The sequence below is a fragment of the Sminthopsis crassicaudata genome, chromosome 1 (genome assembly GCF_048593235.1).
Source record: "Sminthopsis crassicaudata isolate SCR6 chromosome 1, ASM4859323v1, whole genome shotgun sequence".
In the NCBI taxonomy this organism is placed as follows: domain Eukaryota; kingdom Metazoa; phylum Chordata; class Mammalia; order Dasyuromorphia; family Dasyuridae; genus Sminthopsis; species Sminthopsis crassicaudata.
The window spans coordinates 625,193,388-625,213,587 of NC_133617.1; the positions used below are offsets into that span (position 1 = coordinate 625,193,388).

General features: G+C 31.8%; 1 protein-coding gene across 12 annotated transcripts in view; it reads right to left on the minus strand.

Moving 5' to 3' along the window:
• SPEF2 (sperm flagellar 2) overlaps positions 1-20,200 on the minus strand; it is a 244,550-nt gene that overhangs the window by 163,198 nt on the left and 61,152 nt on the right. For all 12 annotated transcript variants that reach the window (XR_012484814.1, XM_074282690.1, XM_074282689.1 and 9 more), the window contains 2 exons: positions 10,051-10,239; positions 7,591-7,778 (listed from right to left, as the gene is read on the minus strand). Coding sequence is in view for 11 of the 12 variants with exons in the window: in XM_074282690.1 (XP_074138791.1) it covers positions 7,591-7,778; positions 10,051-10,239 (377 nt within the window). In the remaining variant the exon portion in view is untranslated. The remainder of the gene's footprint in view (positions 1-7,590; positions 7,779-10,050; positions 10,240-20,200) is intronic.

Here is a 20,200-nt window from a genome sequence, read left to right on the forward strand (position 1 = left end):
TGTTGATTCACTGTGCTTATATATGCTTGTTTCAAGATTTTTCTTATTTTTGAGGGGTGGAGGAGGGTTGGAGTAGAAAAGATTATTAGCAATAGTTGTCCTAAAAAGGCCATTTAAATTTTCTTTTAAAAGAATAGAAAGAAGCATAGATCAGCAATAGTTTTGAAAGTTGTAGAAATTATAAACTTTGTGGTTCTTAAAGCAAATTATATGATGACTTATAGTTTCATATAAAATATTTTGTGTTCTGCTGGGTATATAGAATTACTTTCTTATCCTGGAATTCAAGTTCAGAATAAAAATATTAAAATTAAACAAAAAAAGAGAAAAAAGTTTCTTTCTGAATAATAATTCAGAAACATACAACTTTGCAATTGATATTTGTAAAACAATGTTAATGGAACGGAATGATTTTTTATCTTAGGGAAAATGTGAATTATTATTCTTTAAAGTAAAACTGTATGAAAAAGGAATCCTGAAACACATGAAATAAAAGGGCAATAAAACAATGCACATCAATACTTTCACCACTATAAGATTCCAGAGCTTGATAAAAAAGAATTCACTGATTGGCTATATATTTGGAATGTAATAAAATCCTACCACCATGAAGTGGAAGATCAGCCACTAAGAGAAGAAATAACAGAGAGTTAAGTGCCAAGTCAGTTTCTGAATATACTTCTTTCATTCCTGGTTGACTATCATAATTTTTGCCCATTTGAATTAAAGGTAGAAATTTAAAGTGTTATTTGCAATGAGGCTACTATCCTGGAGCACTAGCCTGTTCATCTATATGGAAAATAATTTTATATAATAATAATAATTATTATTATTTTCAAAGATGCAGATTACAAAGTTTCCCAACTGTGTTCAGTGATGTTCTACCTTGAAAAAGTTGTATGTTTTGTTATAGAGCAACTACCTCTGAGGATCAAATAAATAATATTTGTAATGTTCTTAACATAGTTTCTGGTATATAGTAAGCACTATATAAATATCAGATATTCTCCTAACATTTGTTGTCCTACTGTTTCTACTTCTCCTATTCTTCATTCTTTCCCCTTTCTCCTCTTCCTCTTCTGATCATCACCAGTATCACCACTACTACCTACCACCACTATTGGCTTCTATGATTAGTAGACTAGAAGAAATTAGATTTTTGTTCGAGATTATCCTTCCTCTTTCCTAAATATCTCCAGTGTTGAGCCTACTCTTCTCTCTTGATTTTCCTAAGTTTAAACTATTGAATAATTTGTGATTCATTGGTCTTATAACTTTATAACCAAAGAAAAGTATGGAGGCCTTTAGGGAGTCAATCTACAAAGGTCATTCATCCACAAAAAAATGTAGGGCTCTAGACACAAAATTCTTATACTTGTCTCTGGCCTGAACAGCAACATTTTAAATTGATTTTTGTTATTTGAAAAGGAGTTCTAAATGCAGAGCCCTAAAAGAACAAGTTGCTATAATTCCAGTCAAGTTAGCAGTTTTTGCCTTAAGAATTTCACAGTGGGGAAATAAAAAGAAAAAGCCTACAATATAATGCTGAAGTGTCAGAATTAATTTTGATGCTTCATGTAGAGAAGATGATGAAGTGAGGGTGAGTCTGAATAATTTATATGTATTTAGGAGTATTGCTGAAATACAAATTTTGTCAGCAAGGGCAGAAAAGTGGAGAATTAAATAGTCATAATGATATATAGATAAGAAAAGGTTAATGCCATACTTCAATAAGATTCTCCATTCACATTAGAAAAGTGAACTAGAAAAAAAATAAGGTGTATGGTAATCTGGACATTAAATTAAATTATATGAGGGCTGAAGATATATATATATATATATATATATATATATATATATATATAAATATATGTACATATACATATATATATATTCATGTATGTTATATATAAACACACATGTACATACTATCTATAGATATATATGCAGCTAAGTGGTGCTATAATGGAGAAAGAACCAGGCCTGAAGTCAGGGAGATTCATGTTCCTGAGTTCATTCAAATCTGGCCTTAGACACTTACTAGCTGTATGACCTTGGGCAAATCACTTAACTCTGTCTGCCTCAGTTTCATCAGAGAATGGCAAATCACCCAGTGTATTTGCCAAGAAAACCCCAAATGAGGTTACAAAGAGTTAAATATAACTGAAACTAATGAACAACAACAAATTTCTATATAATCTACATGCATAGCTACATAGCTATAGAAATGTATGTGTGTGTGTGTATATATATATGTATACACATATAAATATGTGCTTATGGAGCTACATCTTGGTAGATTTAGTAATTTAAGTTTATTTTAAACTGTATCAGTATATTTTATAATGTAATTGTTTTGCTTTATGGAACTATTAACTTGTTTCTATGATTTCTGCTTTAGTTGGGATTCTACTAGAATAATGAAAATGTACACACATACACATATGCATTTTTAGTGCATATATATGTTAATAGTTTATATATATGAACTATGGGCAATGAAACCTTGACAAGACATCAAAAGTTCAACAGAGACAGAGAACAATATAGTCCATTGAAAGCTGGACACCACATTGAAACTATACAACAATTACATTTTTTATGGCATTAATGTGGAGAAAGAAAAAAAGTATAAATGGCTCCATAATATTAATACTAGTTTAAAATGCAACAATTATAAATGGTGGAATTTACTGAGAAAAGTGGAATCCATTGGTGCTATTGTTCTTAATGTTTACTAGTGATCTTAAATTAATCCTGGTTTCAAACACTGGATTGAGCACTTCTATTTTAGTAGACTTAAGTAAATTAGAGGAACAAATTGGTGTTAGAAAGAATTATTGATCTGATGGGTCTGCTGATGAACTGCTATTTTTAATAGTGTGGACATTTAAAGAGGTCATTGTTCTTAGCTCTTGGCTCTCTAGATTTACTTATGGCATTGCCACATTGACAGAAAATAAAAGCTTGCTTATCTATGTCTTTCCCATTAACTGTTATGTTTCTAAGGTGGAAAAGCTGGACAGTGGAGAAAATCAATTGTTACTCATTCCACTGAATAGTATGAACATTATGTACACATGCCTTTGTGTTTTGCTTTTCTGTTTAAGATTTTTGTCTCCAAAGAATCTTATTCTCTTTGTTCTTGCAGGTCCCACTTAGAGATGGTGATTCATCTCCTATATATTAAATTTCCACTACTCTTTATTTTCTCCTGAAATGTCTGATATAACAATGTACTAGAAGATATCATTAAGACACAGGACTCTTGTACTCAGCCTTCTAGAAAGATTTACAAAAACTCCCTTTTAAGGAGTGTATATAGCTATCTCAGTACTGGGGCAAAGATCTGCTTATTATCACATACCTCTGATTACTGGGGACTGCAGTGTATGGGAAATAAAGGTTTGGCCAGTTGTGCTTAAAGACCTGCCATTTTAAGAATAGTATAAATAGATTGGGGAAGCGAGGTGGCTACTGATTTCTACCTGATCTTATATAGCTTTCAATAAACATGTCTAATCCTATACAAGTAACTTACATATGGTAATTATGGCACCTTGCAATTAAAACCTAAAGCACATGATCAATCAAGACTAACATCTTGAAATTATTAAACCTCAAAAGGAATTGGTTATCACTATCCTCTCTCTGCTCTCCTGCTTTAAAAAAAGGAGGCTTCTAATCTCTATTTCTTGTGATGACACTTTGCTATCTAATTTTGAAACTTGTGAATAACTTTTGACTTGTTCTTCTGATATGCAAATAGCTATCAATTTTGGTATAGTCTGATCTCCTTGCTAAACACCAAATCATCATCCTTATTTAGATTTCTTTCCTGGATTATTGTAATTGTAAGAATTGGGTTCCCCACTTCTAGTCTCTCTTTCCTCAAATCAATCCTGTACTTACTTCAATACTTTGATGGATTTGTGATTGTTTGAATGAAAGTATGCCCTCCAGTGGTATTCTATTTTAAAACTGACCAATGTATTCTCAATCTTAAGTGTATTTCTGCATACTCCTATAAACATCCTCAGAGGCTCTAAACAATGTGATTAGATATATATTCTTTATCTTCTGATATCACATGGATATTTTTGAAGAACCTGGCTTATTTATTATATTATCTCTTACTCCTAATACACAATAAGCTCATCTTCTTTATTACATACTTCTTTAATCATGTGTTAATAGCCTTTAACCTATTCATATCTTCTATGCATCATTTGTCCTTCTATTAAAATTTGGCTGGCTGGAACTATAGTTCTTTGGATATTATACTATTTCATGTTTCATACTCATGATAACATCCCTGGAGGACTGTTGGTACTTTAAATGGGTCTTTGTTTTAGAAAGAAGCTTGGGCTTAGGGATTCATTAAAAGTGATGCACAATATTGCAAAAGTAATCTACTCCATTCTTCTCCTCCTATTCCATTCTAGATCTAGATTACTGCTCATTTACATTGTAAACCCAAAATCTATGTGCTAGTGGACAATCCACACAGGCTTTAGTCTATCTCAAAATATATTCTTTGTCCACTTGATTTTCCCTAGTGCAAATAGTTTGGCTGAAGTAATTTAACTGATTGTGAATTATATGTAGAAAATCATAAAATGGTTCAAGACTATATAATTAGCACAACCTCATCTGTAAACAGGAAATTCTAAAAAAGCCTCTTCCATTTGAATTGTGTCGGACATTCTCAATGATTAGTGGCATTACTTTTCTAAGCATATGTCTACCAGCTTCATTCTTCAATAAATATTTACAATCAAGATGGTTATCTGTCTCAGTAACAAATATTTGACTTCAACAAAAGTATAAGTAACATCTTCTCAGAGGATTATCATATATATATATAATAGGGACATATAACTATATATGTATATGTATATGGACAATGGACTATTGTATAATCACATGAATGATGTTTATAAAATGCTATTCAATTAATTAAATATTAAATTAACCTTAAATATCAGCTATTACTACTAGTAGTAATAATATTAAACAATAATTTCTTTTTATTGTCACATAGCTTAGTGATCAAACATTTATTTGACAAAGTTGTTTCTGAGATAATTTAGTCTTTTAGTTGCTGAGTTATTTACATTAAAATCCTTTAAGAAATAGTGATAGCTAAATGACAATTCTTCCTAAATTGATCTACTTTGTTTAGTAGTATACTGATGCCAAATATTATTTTATACAAGGAGAAAAAATAACAAAATTCATCTGGAAGAACAAAACATCTTGAATATCAAAGGAATTAATGAAAAAACCACAAAGGGTGTTGTACCAACATTAGTAGTACCAAAACTAAAACTACATTATAAAGCAGCAGTCATCAAAGTCATTTGGTACTGGCTGAGAAATAGAGAGATGGATCAGTGGAATAGATTAGATATACAAGACATAATAATTAGGACTTATAGTCACTATAACTAGATAGTAATCTAGTATTTGATAAATCACCAAATTCCAAGTTGTGGAATAAGAACTCATTATTTGAAAAAAAATAGTAGAGAAAGATAGAAAATAATATGTCATATCTATATTTCACACTTCATCTCAAAATAAGGTAAAAATTGATACATAATTTATGTATAAATAATAACATAAACAAATTAAAAGAGCAATGGATAATTTACCTATTAGATTTTTGAAGAAGGAAGGAATATATGACCAAAGAAGAACTAAAGAATATTATGAAAAGCAAAATGGGCAATTTTGATTACATTCAATTACAAAGGTTTTGCACAAACAAAACCAACAGAAACAAGATTAAAACAGAAGCACAAAGCTAGGGGGGAAATCTTTACAGCCAGTGTTTCTGATAAAGATTTCTTTTCTAAAGTAGAGAACTGAGTCAAATTTATAAGAATGCAAGTCATTCCCCAGTTGATAGTCAAAGGATATGAACAATTTTCAGATGACAAAATTAAAGCTATCTATAATCATATAAAAGAATGTTCTAAATGACTATTGATTAATGAAAATTAAAACAACTCTAAGATACCATATCACCTCTCAGATTGGCTAAGATGACAGGAAAAAATAATATGTTAACAGGGATGTGGAAAAACTACTATGTTTACTTCTTTCTTCTATTTTTTTTCCCTCCTAAGGTTTTCCTCTTTTGTTCTGATTTTTCTCTTTCAACATGATTCAAAAAGCAACATATATATTAAAACAAACAAATTAATTAAAAAAAAGAAAGATGTTGGTGCCTAAGCTTTGATGTAGGGCCTGGTGACAAATGATATTTCTTTCTGTAAGATCATCCTTTTTTGGTTTCTCTACTATCAGGCTCTTCCCTCTTCAATTCATCTCTTATGTTAAGTTCTTATAATAATCTTCCTAATCACACTATATCACTCCTCTGCTCACAAACTTTGAGGATACAGACAAATTTCACAGTTTAGTCCTTGTTAAGGAGCTTTTTTTAAGGACCCTCTGAAGGATGCTTATCATTTCCTCATTCAGATCTTAAGGTTTTTTTCCCCATTACCTAGTTTTATTATTTGTTTTTTGGTTTGCTTGTTTTAACTTTATTTTACCTTGCTCCATTAGTTTCTAATGAATTGACTTTCCCCCCCCCCAAGACCATGAACTTCCTATTGACATTATTATCTGATATCTATTATCCTGAGCCTTGTCTGACTCCTAACCCTCTTATATGAAGAACAAGAAAGGGTCAGGAAGTCAGAAAGATGGTTTCTTTATCTCATTTTGATTCCCAGGACTTGTTCTCATTACTAATATACTCCTGAATACTTATGACTTTGCTTTAGTTTTCATTTTAATTGCTTGAGAGCTAATGCCCCAAATCTATTTTTACTTGGGGTAGGCATGGCGTTACGGCAAAAATGAAACATCACTTTTGGAAAACTTTTCCCATCCTTTAGCTGAATTAAGGGAATTCTATGAAAGTATATAAGTGAATACTTAAATACATGTGTGATTTCATCATGTCTTTACGGATATATTCATAAATGTTTTATACTATATTACCTAATAAATTGCTAATTCAGTTGTTTTTTAATAGATAATATAGGAATAATGTGTTTACTTCATAGAGGATGTTGTAAGCCTAAAATCAGAAAATACAGAAAGTGTTTCATAAACCTCAAAGGACTATAAAGTTACTACTATTGTTGTTATTGTTATTACTCTAGTTAATATGAACCCCATACATTTTACAAAAGAACTACTTAAAACCTTTATTATTCAGATATCATAAAGGCATGTTTTTGGATATACTTATGGCTACAATGATAATACTTTAAATTCTTGAATACTTTTAATCCTTTAGAAAGTTTGAAATATCTTATTCCCTTTTGTATGTTGGTTATATAGAGCTATTGTTATCAATAGAAAATCTGACATACAGATAGAAGCATAATGATTGTCCACATTCCTACATCTCATAACTGCTTTAATTAAAATAACATTTATGGCTAATCCAGTACTTTTAAAAATTTGAATTTATTTTACCAAAGTCTAAGACTTTACCAACCCTTTCCTATTCTTTCTCTTCTTATTTGTTCTTTTTTGCATTGATTATTAAAAGCACATACTTACTTATGAGTTAAGTTTCGATATTCTGCTACTTTAGTTGAGAGATCAATGATATCATCCAATATTTCTGTACACATTGAATAATGCTTTTTATAACGAGCTTGAGCTCTTTCTGCCGCTATTCTTTCATGAATTTCTATTTCTTTTTGGGCTTGTTCTTCATATTCAAGCTTGGCTTGTTTTGCAAGGGCCTAAAATATAAAATGAGTACCTTTGTAAATAATTGTTTAATTCAACCACGATACAAATACCTGTGCAAACATCATTGGAAAAATGTACATTTACAAAAAGTCAAAGTAAATGGATGAAATAATTGTCTAGATAATTTAGATCATAGGGATGAAAGAGCAGCCCTGGTTAAAACTGACCAAAGTACTATATTACATTACTTTGAGTTTATATTAGAAAGATCTTTTTTAAATGAAAAAAAAGATTTATTCAGTGGGTACCACTGAAACTTTCTAAAGCAAAATTAACCTTTCTTAAAATGCTCCAGAAATTACTTTTGTTTTTAGTTGCTCTAGTTTAATATATCTAGAATATAAAAACAGATTGGTTATTGACTATCAGGAGGGATACCACAAAATAAGTTCCCCATTTGTATTGGAATTGTGAAGATTCAGTAATATAGTACTTAAGCTAAAAAAAGCATGCAGACTCTCTTAGGTGTACTATGTCTTGGCTCTGGAGTGGCAAGGAGTGTGACTATGGTGCACACAAGATACTCAAAACAACATAATCAAGTCAGAGGAGATTCTGACTATATTCCCTATCTGTTCAACAGCAATACCCAAAATGATAACATGGAGAAAGGAGAAAGAACTCAGACTATCACTGCTAACCTACTGTAATAAGCTACCTAGACCTGGATTTGTCATTTAATGTTCCGTACATTGTATTTTGGACCTTGCCAAAAATTGGTATACTGGCACTGCAACTTGTGAGAAGCTAGTGTAATTACCTACTTTTTATCCAAAGCAGGTGAGAATGGAGTCCTTGAGATGTGTATGGGATGACTCTGTTATGCCACAGTCTCCTTGAGCTGTTCTACCTCAGTTTCCCTGCACTAGTTTCCCTTATCATCCTGACTGAGTTTCCCTGAATTGTTCTATCTCAGTTTCCTTAACTATTCTGCCTCAGTCCCCTTTAGTTGTAAAACCCCTCTGGTTCATTAAGACTGAGGACTATTTGCTCTAAGGTTATACATTGTCAATGGGAGATGAGGAACAGATCAGGCATCCTGGCTCCTAGCTCCCTCTGCTTTCAAAGAATTTTTAACACTATCCCTCTAAAAGATAAGATCATTCCGGATACTTCAATTGACATCCTTACTTCTGTTTATTCAAACATGACTCTGGCTTTTCAGTAAGATTTTATTGCTCTCCCCATCCTGACAGAACCAAAAGTTTCTGTAAGAACTTTTCCTGCTCTTGTTATTTTCTTTGTTTGAAAGCTATAAAAGGGTTTGACATTCTCCCATTTGTCACTGGATATTTTGAGACAAGAGTTCTATCTAGTCAATTAAACTCTCCAATTAATAAAATATTAAAAACTCTCTAATCTCTATCTTGCCTCAGTTTCTCCGGCATTACAGCTCCACATATCTTTCTGGCCATATCTTCCCTTTTATGGGTATTTCCAACCTCTTTTTTTAGGAAAAAGTGCCTTTGGTTGGTATGGTAATTCTTGATTAAATTCTAACTAGTAGCCAGGCATGTTTAATGTTATTCACACACCTAGTCTTCAGAACCATAATTTTTCCATATACTTAGGTACTATCAGTATCTTCTCTAGTATTTGCAGTCTAGAATCCCCCTTACCTTTCAATTATTTTATGAGCAGATGTAAATGAGAGCTGGTTAAGCTTCATTGGGTGTGAGAATTTAGAGGATTTGCAAGTTTTAGTTAAGAGACAGAAAATATGTAAGAAGTTCTATTTATTGTGTGTTAGATTGTAATTATGTAGAAATATTTACCATGAAACAATAATAACAATAACAACTTCTCTGTTTTACTGTTCCTGAATATAAGCAAACAGATTAGGCTCAGCTACCTAAAATTTCATTCTCATTATCTATTCTATAAATTAAATCTTATCCAAAGCCAAACTATTTAAACATTTTAGTACACAGATGAAAATTTAGAATGGAAGACAATTCAAAAATAAAACTTGTAATTTAATTTCTTTGGATGCCAATCTGCTTTAATAGTCCACATACATGAAGCTAGATAAGTAAAATACAAGTTAAGTTTTAGTTTTAACTGAATTACTGACCATCTTCTATTTATGTCTTCCTATTGCTTTACCAGGACCAATTCTCTGTCTTGAATGTATCAGTTTACAAAACAAAAAAAATTTAAAAACCCCATATTTAAGCAATGTTTTAAATTCTAGAAGCAAAATATTTTCTGGAAAATGGATCAAAAAGAAACACAAAAAATTTTAAGGAAGATATATTTTACTGCTTCTCGATCAAGAGCATCTTGAAAATCTTTCAGTCTTCTTTCTTCATATTGTTTTTCTCTGAAAATTCTGTTTTGCCATAAAACTTCCTTTTCATGTCGAACATGCATGAGCTGCACAGCAATCCGACGCTCCTGCTGAGATTGTCTCATTAGACGGTTAATGAGTTGTTCTTCTCTGTAAGCCTCCTAAAAATACATTTTAAAATTAAATTATTTACAAAACTTAGTAAAATTCAAAAATGCCTGTTGCTTATAATTTGTATTTATTTAATCATATTTAGTTTAGATAGTATATTTCTTTTTTATTTTTGTCTTAATTTTTCTATTATAGCTTTTTATTTACAAGATATATGCATGGGTAATTTTTCAACATTGACAATTGCAAAACGTTTTGTTACAATTTTTCCCCTCCTTCCTCTCACCCCCTCCTCAATATGCCAGGTTGACCAATACATGTTATATATGTTAAAAGTATATGTTAAATACAATATACATATACATGTCCATACAGTTATTTTGCTGTACAAAAAGATCGGACTTTGAAATGATGTACAATTAACCTGTTAAAGAAATCAAAAATGCAGGTGGACATAAATAGAGCAACTGGGAATTCTATGTAGTGGTTCATACTCATTTCCCAGAGTTCTTTTGCTGGGTGTAGCTGGTTTAATTCATTTCTGCTCTATTGGAACTGATTTGGTTCATCTCATTCTTGAAGAGAGCTACGTCAGGTGGTATATTTCTTTAAAAATGTGTGATATTTTTAATTTTGAAAATTAAATTTAATATTAGAAATTTTAACATTGTATTTTTATTCTAGAAATTGTGGTTTAGTCTTTTTTAGTCATGGCTAACTCTTTACAACCCCAAATGAGTTTTTCTTGGTCTGCTGTACCTTTTCTTCAGATCGTCCAGATCACGAAAGTGAGGCAAACAGGTTTAAGTGGCTTGCCCAAGGTAACACAGCTAGCAAGAGTCTGAGGTTGGATTTGAACTCAGATTTTCCTGACTCTAGGCCTGGGGCTCTAAACCACCCAGCTGTCCTAGTTCTTAAACAGCAGAGTTCAAAGCATTACATTAAGTTTTGCAAATAGCAAGGTGAGGATATTTTAAATAATTTTTTGTAATTTAACACATACCAAATGCAATATTTCTTCCTTTGAAATTTAATCATAAATAATCTTACTCTATGAAAAACATTTTACTTTATTTTAAAGCTGTCCTGTGGTTAGATAATTTTATGGTATGTACCACACTGTTATGTAGATCTGAAAATAATGCAAACAACTTTTAGCTAAAGATGTTAAATGGACTATAAAGAAAATATGATTAGCTACCAATAGGAAAACTGAAATATTAGCATGAACAACAATTATGGAAGATGGGGATATTTACCCCGAGGAAGAGATAAAGAAAAGGTTAGGTGGGTTTGTGTGGAGTGCTGTCACCATAGCTATTTGAGAGAGGTAATATTTATTTATTCTACATTGCTTCTTAGATAGAAACCTTGAATAAAAACCAGTATTATGGAAAGAGTATTAAACTGGAAATCCAAAGACCTGAGTTTTTGTCCTATATCTGTCATTTGCTAGCAATGTGAACTTAGATATATCATTTTATTTCTCTTGGCATTTGATTGTGTTATCTGAAAAAAAAAGAGTTGGATTATAGTATTACTAGGGCCTCTTCCAGCCCCATGGAAAGAGAGGGTAGGCAGTTATAGAATCATTAGGGGAAACTATGAGATTGATAGATGGAAATCTGAAATATTGGAATTTTATCTAAAATGTTCAGATAAATTATTAAATTTTTAAAAACTGAAACTTTTTTTTTAACAGCAAGGTTCCATGTTTCAATGGTTTTCAGACCTTAAGAAGACAGAGTAGAAATTAATTTCTATGAAAATCAAGATTAAAATAACAGGATTTTATATATTTTATTCAGTTCAATTCAATAAATAGTAAGCACCTACTCCTACAGAACTATAAAAATGAAATCAAACATAGGACTTGTCTTCAAAGAGCTTACAATTTAGCAAGTAAAAGTATGTTAAGATAACTGCACAAACAATATACTATAATAAGAGATAAAAAATAAGAAATAAAAATCCCCTCCTTGAGGACAGGATCTGCTTCATTTTTGTATATTCTCACATCCTAACACATTGGCCATACACAAAAGGTACTTAATATTTTATAACTGATTGATAACACAGATTAAATTTTGCATTAGTAAATGCAAAAATCAAGCCTGTGTATTTGGAATATTTGGAGATATTTAGAATAGAAAATCACTTCCAGTTTGAGAAAGGTTGGGGGGTGAGATGGAAATCATTCAGCCCTTCAAAGCACCAGACCTTAAAGGAAGAGAAATATTTTACCAGGTGGAGGTGGAGTGAGACCACTTAAAAAAAACTAAGAGAAAAGCAAAGAGACAGGAGAGGATAAGACAAAAATACTTAATGGTAGAGTAGTCTAAGCTATGAAATAAATCTAGAAAGACAACTTGCACTTAATTGTTTTAAGGATTACAAATTGCATTCCTCACAATCTTTGAGGCCAGTATGTGAAAAGCTTTTTAAGTTAAACTCAGGGAGTTGTATTTTACTTGATTGACCAAGTTACTTGGTGACCTGGAAATCACAAAAATATTTTATACCAGGGGAATAATGTGATCAGAATGGTGTAGGGAAAAATCCCATGGGTAGTTGTATGAAGAATTAACTGGAAATAGGCTTGAATACATGTTGGAGATTTGTTACACCAGTTAAGGAAAGAGGTGACAAAATCCTAGATGATTGAGGTTGTAATTAGAAAGAAGGAAGATAATAGGAGAGATATTTGTAGGAATGAAATCAGTAAGTGGACAGGTAATAAGAGAAATATTGACCAGAAAAGAAAGTAGTTAACCAGAAAGAAGAGTGGACAGATCTGACACTCCATTGATAACCCACATAAAGATAAGGCCCATCCTAGAGCTAGAAGAGATTTGAGACCTGTCCTTTAGAGGCCTGCAGATACAAACTGTAGTCTATAGAAATTGAGTGAATCATCCTAAGTTATATAGATAGAAAGCAGCAAAGTGAGAACTTGCACCTAGGACCTCTGATTCCATGTCCAATATCCTTTCCACCATATTTTGCTGCTTCCAGGAAGACACTAGCTTTTTGGGTAGAAGCCGATAGATGGTTTGAGGATAGAGAATGTCTAAGAGTCACACATAATTATCAGGCATGGGAAGTTTGTGATCTATCCCATTTTCAGGAAATATTAACATCAAAAGGATGTCAGAAAATCAATAGGATTTGGCATTTACTAAATTTGGTGAATAAAGAAAAAAGGGGGAAAGGTTTGACTGGGATTTCAAGTTTAAATAATTATGATTTCTGGTGCTACCAACAGATAGAAATTAGGAAAAGAAGATTTTGAGGGAAGGATGCTATATTTTCTTCCCCTTCACCCCCACATAATATAATGGAAAGAACCTTCACTCTGAAGCTTTGATAAGATAAATAATAGCAGCAGAACTAACAACTCAGAAAGTGGAGCAGCATGGTAGAGTGGATAAATTTCGGGTCTTGCTAGATTCAGATCCTATTTCTGATGGTTATTAGCTGAGGAAGCTGGACTAGCTGGTCTCAAAGGTGCCTTCCATTTTTAAATCTATGGTTCTATGAATTTTCATTTATATATCACAGTAAAGTCTATGTAGGCAGTTCCTCTACCACAACTATACAAAACAAGCAAACATTCAGCAAGCATTGTTCCTACAGTATTACATAGAACTGGGAAGGGGGTGTGATAATTTGGACTTGTCTTCAAAGAGCTTACAATTTAGCAAGCAAAAGTATGTTAAGATAACTGCACAAACAATATACTAGAAGAAGAGATAAAAAATAAGAAATAAAAATCCCTTCCTTGAGGACAGGATCTGCTTCATTTTTGTATATTCTCACATCCTAACACATTGGCCATACACAAAAGGTACTTAATATTTTATAACTGATTGATAACACACATTAAATTTTGCATTAATAAATGCAAAAATCAAGCCTGTGTATTTGGAATATTTGGAGATATTTAGAATAGAAAATCACTTCCAGTTTGAGAAAGGTGGGGGGTGAGATGGAAATCATTCAGCCCTTCAAAGCACCAGACCTTAAAGGAAGAGAAACATTTTACCAGGTGGAGGTGGAGTGATAATTAAAATGATAATTAAAAATGATAATTAAAAGAAGGGAAATTCAAGTCAGGGAGCAGAAGTTGTCAAATGAGATAGCATAAAGAGAGAAGAGAAGACTCCCCTCCTTTTAAAAAGAAGGGAAAGCTAAAAAGTTCCAGTGAAGATGAGAGAAATAGTTTTAAGGAACAGGAGAAGCACTTTTAAGAGTACAGATCATGTAAGCTAAGGAAGCACTAGATTCATCAAGAAGAGGAGGATCAAGAGTGTCAAATGCTTACTTGATTAATAAGGCGGCAGTTTACTATTCTCTGTTCTGATCAGGTTGCATCAGGAATAACTTAAGAAATATTGTATATAACTCAAGAAAAGTTGCCAAAATTGTCTATACTTCACTTTATGATATCCACTCTTCACGTGAATGGAACTCAACCACTAAAGATACCCTGGACTTTCACAGGCTATCTTTTACCTGATCCTTCTGAGTTGCAAACGTCTATCTCATTTCCAGTGAGATCTTCCACATCTCCAGTCATGCTATTTCACAAGTATCATTTCCTTTTCCAGCTTCCCTTTAAGATTTTTTTTTCTGAATAGAATATATGTTCCTTGAGTGCAGGGACTTTTTTGCTTGCTCTTATGTGTAGCCATAGTGCTTGGCATTATTATTGACATAGTAAATAAATATTTATATTATCTATAAATAAATCTATCCATCCAATTTAAATTACAAATAGTAAAGGGAGGTAGAGACTGAAAAAAAGTCCAGTAGATTTGGCAAAAGAATTATTTTAGAGCAATTTTAATTCAGTGGTGAAGATAGAAATCAAGACTGGAAAAAAGTCAGTCAGTAGAATAAGTAGCAACATAGAGTGTAGACTCTTTTTTAGAAGTCTGATAATGAAGGAAGGGAGGAAAGAGCTAAGATGATAGCTTGAGAATTGAGAATTCAAATCATACCTTTGTAAGATCAAATAACTTTGGAGTCAGCAAAAGTTCAGTTGAAAACTTGGTGTGCTTCCTTCCCCCCATATTAAGATGTTCTCAATAGGAATAAGAGAACTTGTCAAGTTTGTCAGTATTTATCCTTTCCAGTTTTATAATATAATAATCCTATGACTTCTATATTTGATATCTTTCATTTCACAAAGGCAGTTAATTTTAAATCTCTTAACATTCTTTTTGGTGTGTTTGTCTGAAATGTTAAGCAATTTAGGGTGTATTCAGATGAATGGCTTGTCAATATCCAATAAGATCTTTATATTTTGGTGATCTTAATGACCAAACTCAAGCATTTATATGTGGTTTCTCTTTACTTAGCAATTTGATACTGTACTTGAGAAAAAGGAATTATGGTTAATTGGCACTTGGTGTATGAGGATAGATAATATTTATATGATACTTTAAAGTTTGTAAAGTATATATCATATATGTCATATTATTTAATCTTTAAACAGTAACTCAGTGATTTAGGTGGGTATAATTCTTTCCATTTTACAGATGGGGAATCTGAGTCTAATAGAAATTAAGTGCCTGATCCAGAGTCACATTGCTAGTAAATGTCTAAAGATTTGTACTCAAGGTTTTACTCTCCCCAAATCCAATACTTTATCTACTGTGTCACTTAGATCTACTTATAAGCTTATTATAAAACACTTTTATGTATGATCTTAACACAAGACACATCTACTTTTCTTTTCTCATTTTTCAATGAATTTCAATACCTAGAGTACTGCCTTATATCTAGTAAAGATTTAATATTTATTAAATTGAACTGAAAAACAGTGACTATATACACACATATTCTCCATATATATAATGAGCCCATTGCATCAGCCCACAGTTATTCTCTCATACCACTAGATGGCAATACTTCATTGATCAGAAAAAGGCTCAGAGTTTTTAATCCATCTGAGGACCCCATAGCATTGAAGAACTGACAAATGAATGGAGTAAGGAAAAAGAACTATGAAACACAGGTACTTTTGTCATGCGATTTGACAGGAGAAACCTGAGGGAGAAGAAATTGAGTTGCCTCTATTGTGGATCAAATTGCCATACACTTTTTTTTTTTTTTTTTGGCTGTTTTAGTTCCATCAAACAATTTAGCATTTGGATGTTCTCAAGCAAAACTTAAAAAGAATATATTCAAATACTCATTTGATGGTGCATTTATTGTTTTAAGTCTTTAATTTTGTAAGCACAGTGATTCAAGGGCAAGTGTTATATTCATTTTAGATATGAAAAAAGAGAACCTTAGTCTTGTGACTTGTATCTATTATTTTTTACTTATTTTGATGTTGTGACTTTTAATCCACAGTGGTAGCAGATGATCACCTCAAAACTTGGAAAAAAGATGATTGTGAGATTCATTTCTCCTTGCCAATGTAGTATAGAATAAGGAAAAGTAGCCCTAATTCCCACTGTTGAACTTTACTAAAATCCTGTACCATCACGACTGTCAATTGATTCAAAACAACAATATTACTCAGCATAGGACCACTCCAGGTGCAATTGGTCATTTTTCCGGTGACCTGTTGAGTGAGTGATCTGCCCATTGGGCACTTTCTATGACAGAAAAGAACCAGACATGGCTTTCCATTTCTGGAAACTCCGTGTACCCTTGTATATCAAGTAAAGGTTGTTTGCACTTGGCAGGATCAAAAGTATGATTAAAACAAGGGCAAGTCAACAATATTTGGACTATTCTAATATTGCTTTGGTGGATATTTTATAGGTATTCTCTAGGAAGTTGTCTTTATTACATAACAATTTGAAGAACTGGTTAACTGTTGTAGTCAAAAATTATATTTCTTTTTTTTCAGATAATCTTTTCCTTCTAGATGAATTATTTTTTAAAAGAGTACTTATTCAAAATCAAGCACAAATTAGTTTGATGGACTAATAATTATCCCTAGTCTCACATTTTTCATAGACAATTAATAATTTTTGCTAATTATTCACCCCCATTATAAAATTATTACAATCTCTCATCAATTACACAATGGAGGCAAGTCAGAACAAAGCACTGAAAGTGAAGATTTCTTCTTTTAATAGTCTGTTACCTAAACAAAAGCAAGCCTTTAGTTTCAATTAAGATGCAAATAAAGCTTCTGGATTATGTTTAATTCAATAGGAAACAACATATTATAACCCAACAGGAAATATGTGTTTATGGAAAGTAATTGCATCTTCTCAATGAAACATTGATCATACACTAAACATAATTGCTTCATTTTAAAAAGCTGAATAAAACATTTTAAAAAAAGACTTCAGTTGGTTAATATGAGAAGAAAGATTTGGAAATATGCTTTGAAATAAAAAATAATACTTTTTTCTTTGATTATGAATTGAATATATTTTAATCATGTTAAATACCTGACTATACTTTTAAGAGTTGCACTATTACAGATAAGTTATTTAGCTTCTTTTGCTGGTTTATATTATTATTGAGCTATTTGTAGGATTTAATAGTGTAAGAAATATAATTTCCTTCATATAAAAAGTCTTCTCATATCACCCTGATTTGTTTTCTCTTCTTCTTCAATCTTTCTGCCTCAAAGTCATTGTCTTGCTCAGACAATTAACCTACCTCTTCCTCCACTTTCCACTATGGCTATCCATTTACTTGGGATCATATTCTGCTCTCCTTGTGCCCAGGGGGACATTTATCTTGCATCTCAGTGCATAAGCATTATCCATACCCACATTGTCTCCCTTCTCACCTCTGTTTCTTGGAATCTTCAGTATCCCTGAACAGTCAGTTCTGGAGCTATGTTCTTCTATGGAAGGCCTTTTCTACCTTGCCCAGATGTTTGTAGTTTCTCTCTGCCTAAGGTTATGGACATTGCATCCTATATATGTATAGCTATTTATATAAGTGCGTTTTGATTTTATATTAGAATACAGGTTATTTGAAGTACCTTCAGAGACTCTCTTACATTTGATTTTATACCACCCCTCCCCCAACTAGCATTGTGCCTGACACAGAGCAGGACTTAATTCATGCTTATTATTGGCTGTTTTTTCTTATTTCAGTATTGAGGCTTATCAAAATATCGAATGATTATTCTCACTGCAGAACCATTACTGTTGTTTCATGAAAAGGTGACAAGGAGCAGGGTTACTATATACACTATTAACATTCCCCAAGTGGCCAACTAGGTGATAATAATGCCACATTCTTTGGAATTACAGTATTTCTTACTAATGCTTAGTGGGGATAATTCAACTTTTCAAGGTAAGCAAATTCATATTGGAAAAGCTCATTAACTTTTATTTTATGCTATTTACTAGTAAGCAGTAAATTGAATTTCTGTGATATTGAAAGCTCATTATCTAGCAGTAGGGATATAAACAATCATTAAAATTAGGCTATCTCATTTCAACCAATAGGCCAAGGTTTACATGAAAATGCCAAGCTCTAAACAAAAGGTAAAATATAAAATTAAGTAGAGGTTCATAACAGTTTAATGGAACTTACTGACATAATTATATCCAACTAGAGAACATATCAAGAAGCATTAATAGTAAGGTTCTGGCTATACATTCTAATAAAGAGAAAGTAGGTTGTTAAAGATCTAAAAAAAAACCTTCCAGAGTTCTGCTTCAGAGTGTAAAATGAATAGTTTAAAGTTTGCAGAATATTCATAAATCTCATCACATTTTCCTCACAACTCTGAAATGTAGACACGATCATATTTATAAAATAAGATATCATGTTATCTGGAAGAAGTGATTCAAATAGGAGAATGTATGTTAAAATGATTTGAAAATTATAAAACACTATGTATTTTATATTTTACTGGACACATGATTTGATTGGAGTAAAGAACTTCCAGGGAAATTCTCTTTTTCTGCCAAAGCAAATCTATGGTCAGGGACATAAAAAAAAAAGTTGCCTGGGACATCAATAGGTTAAATGATTTCCTCAAGTGTCACATATGAAATCCTTATTCTGATGTCAGAACTTAAGCTACCAAGTCATAGCACAATTTTTTCTATTAGTTGAATGTCTTTGTATTTTTATAACTGAGCCAGACTTCTTCTACTGATGCCAAAGGACTATGTATACATCTATGTATGTGTGCATAGAAACTACACATTATACACATATGCTCACCACATATGTATGTGGATGTGTATATGCAGATGTATATATGTGTGTATACATATGTGTTTTGGACATGTTTTTATATCAATATGTATATCATCATATCTTTGAAAAGTATAAATACACATATGCATATATATAATTATGTATAAACATATATATACATACTTATATATACATAACTACATACACATATATGTATATGTATATACATACACACATGCTTTTCAAAAAGATGACAATAGAAGAGGAGTTTTTTACTTCTAAGAAACTTCAAAGATTTGTAGGAGAGGCAACAAAGAAAAAAGGGTATATGGAAGAGGTGTTGGAGTACATGAATTCTTTTTTTTTAATCTGAATTTTTTTCTTTTTCTCAAGCTTCTTCAAATTTTTTCTACTTAGAAACATATAAAAAAGTTCTCTGTAATTGTGCAAGAGGAGATCTTGGGCAAGCAAATTATATTGTTATAAGGGAGGATGAAATCAGAAGGAAGATGGAAATAAAACTTGGAGTAAGAAAACCTGATTCAAACCCTTGCTGCATTAATTTTGTCTTTAAAATGAAAGAACAGGCTAGAATATATTTATGGTCCCTTCTGTTTCTGATTCTTATCAGTAGTTGGATATGAGAAGGAAGGCATGTGTTTGTGTTGGGGAGAATATATACTATCTCTGTGTGGTTAGGAAAATATGCAATACCACTTATTCTTGGATGTAACAATATCTATCATAGGAGAACAAATATTGGAATCAGCAGACCTCAAATTAAGTTCCAGTTTTATTAGCCATATATCCCAATATAGAATTCCCTGAATCTGGCTCCTCATCCATGAATTAGAGATGAAAATCCTTGCA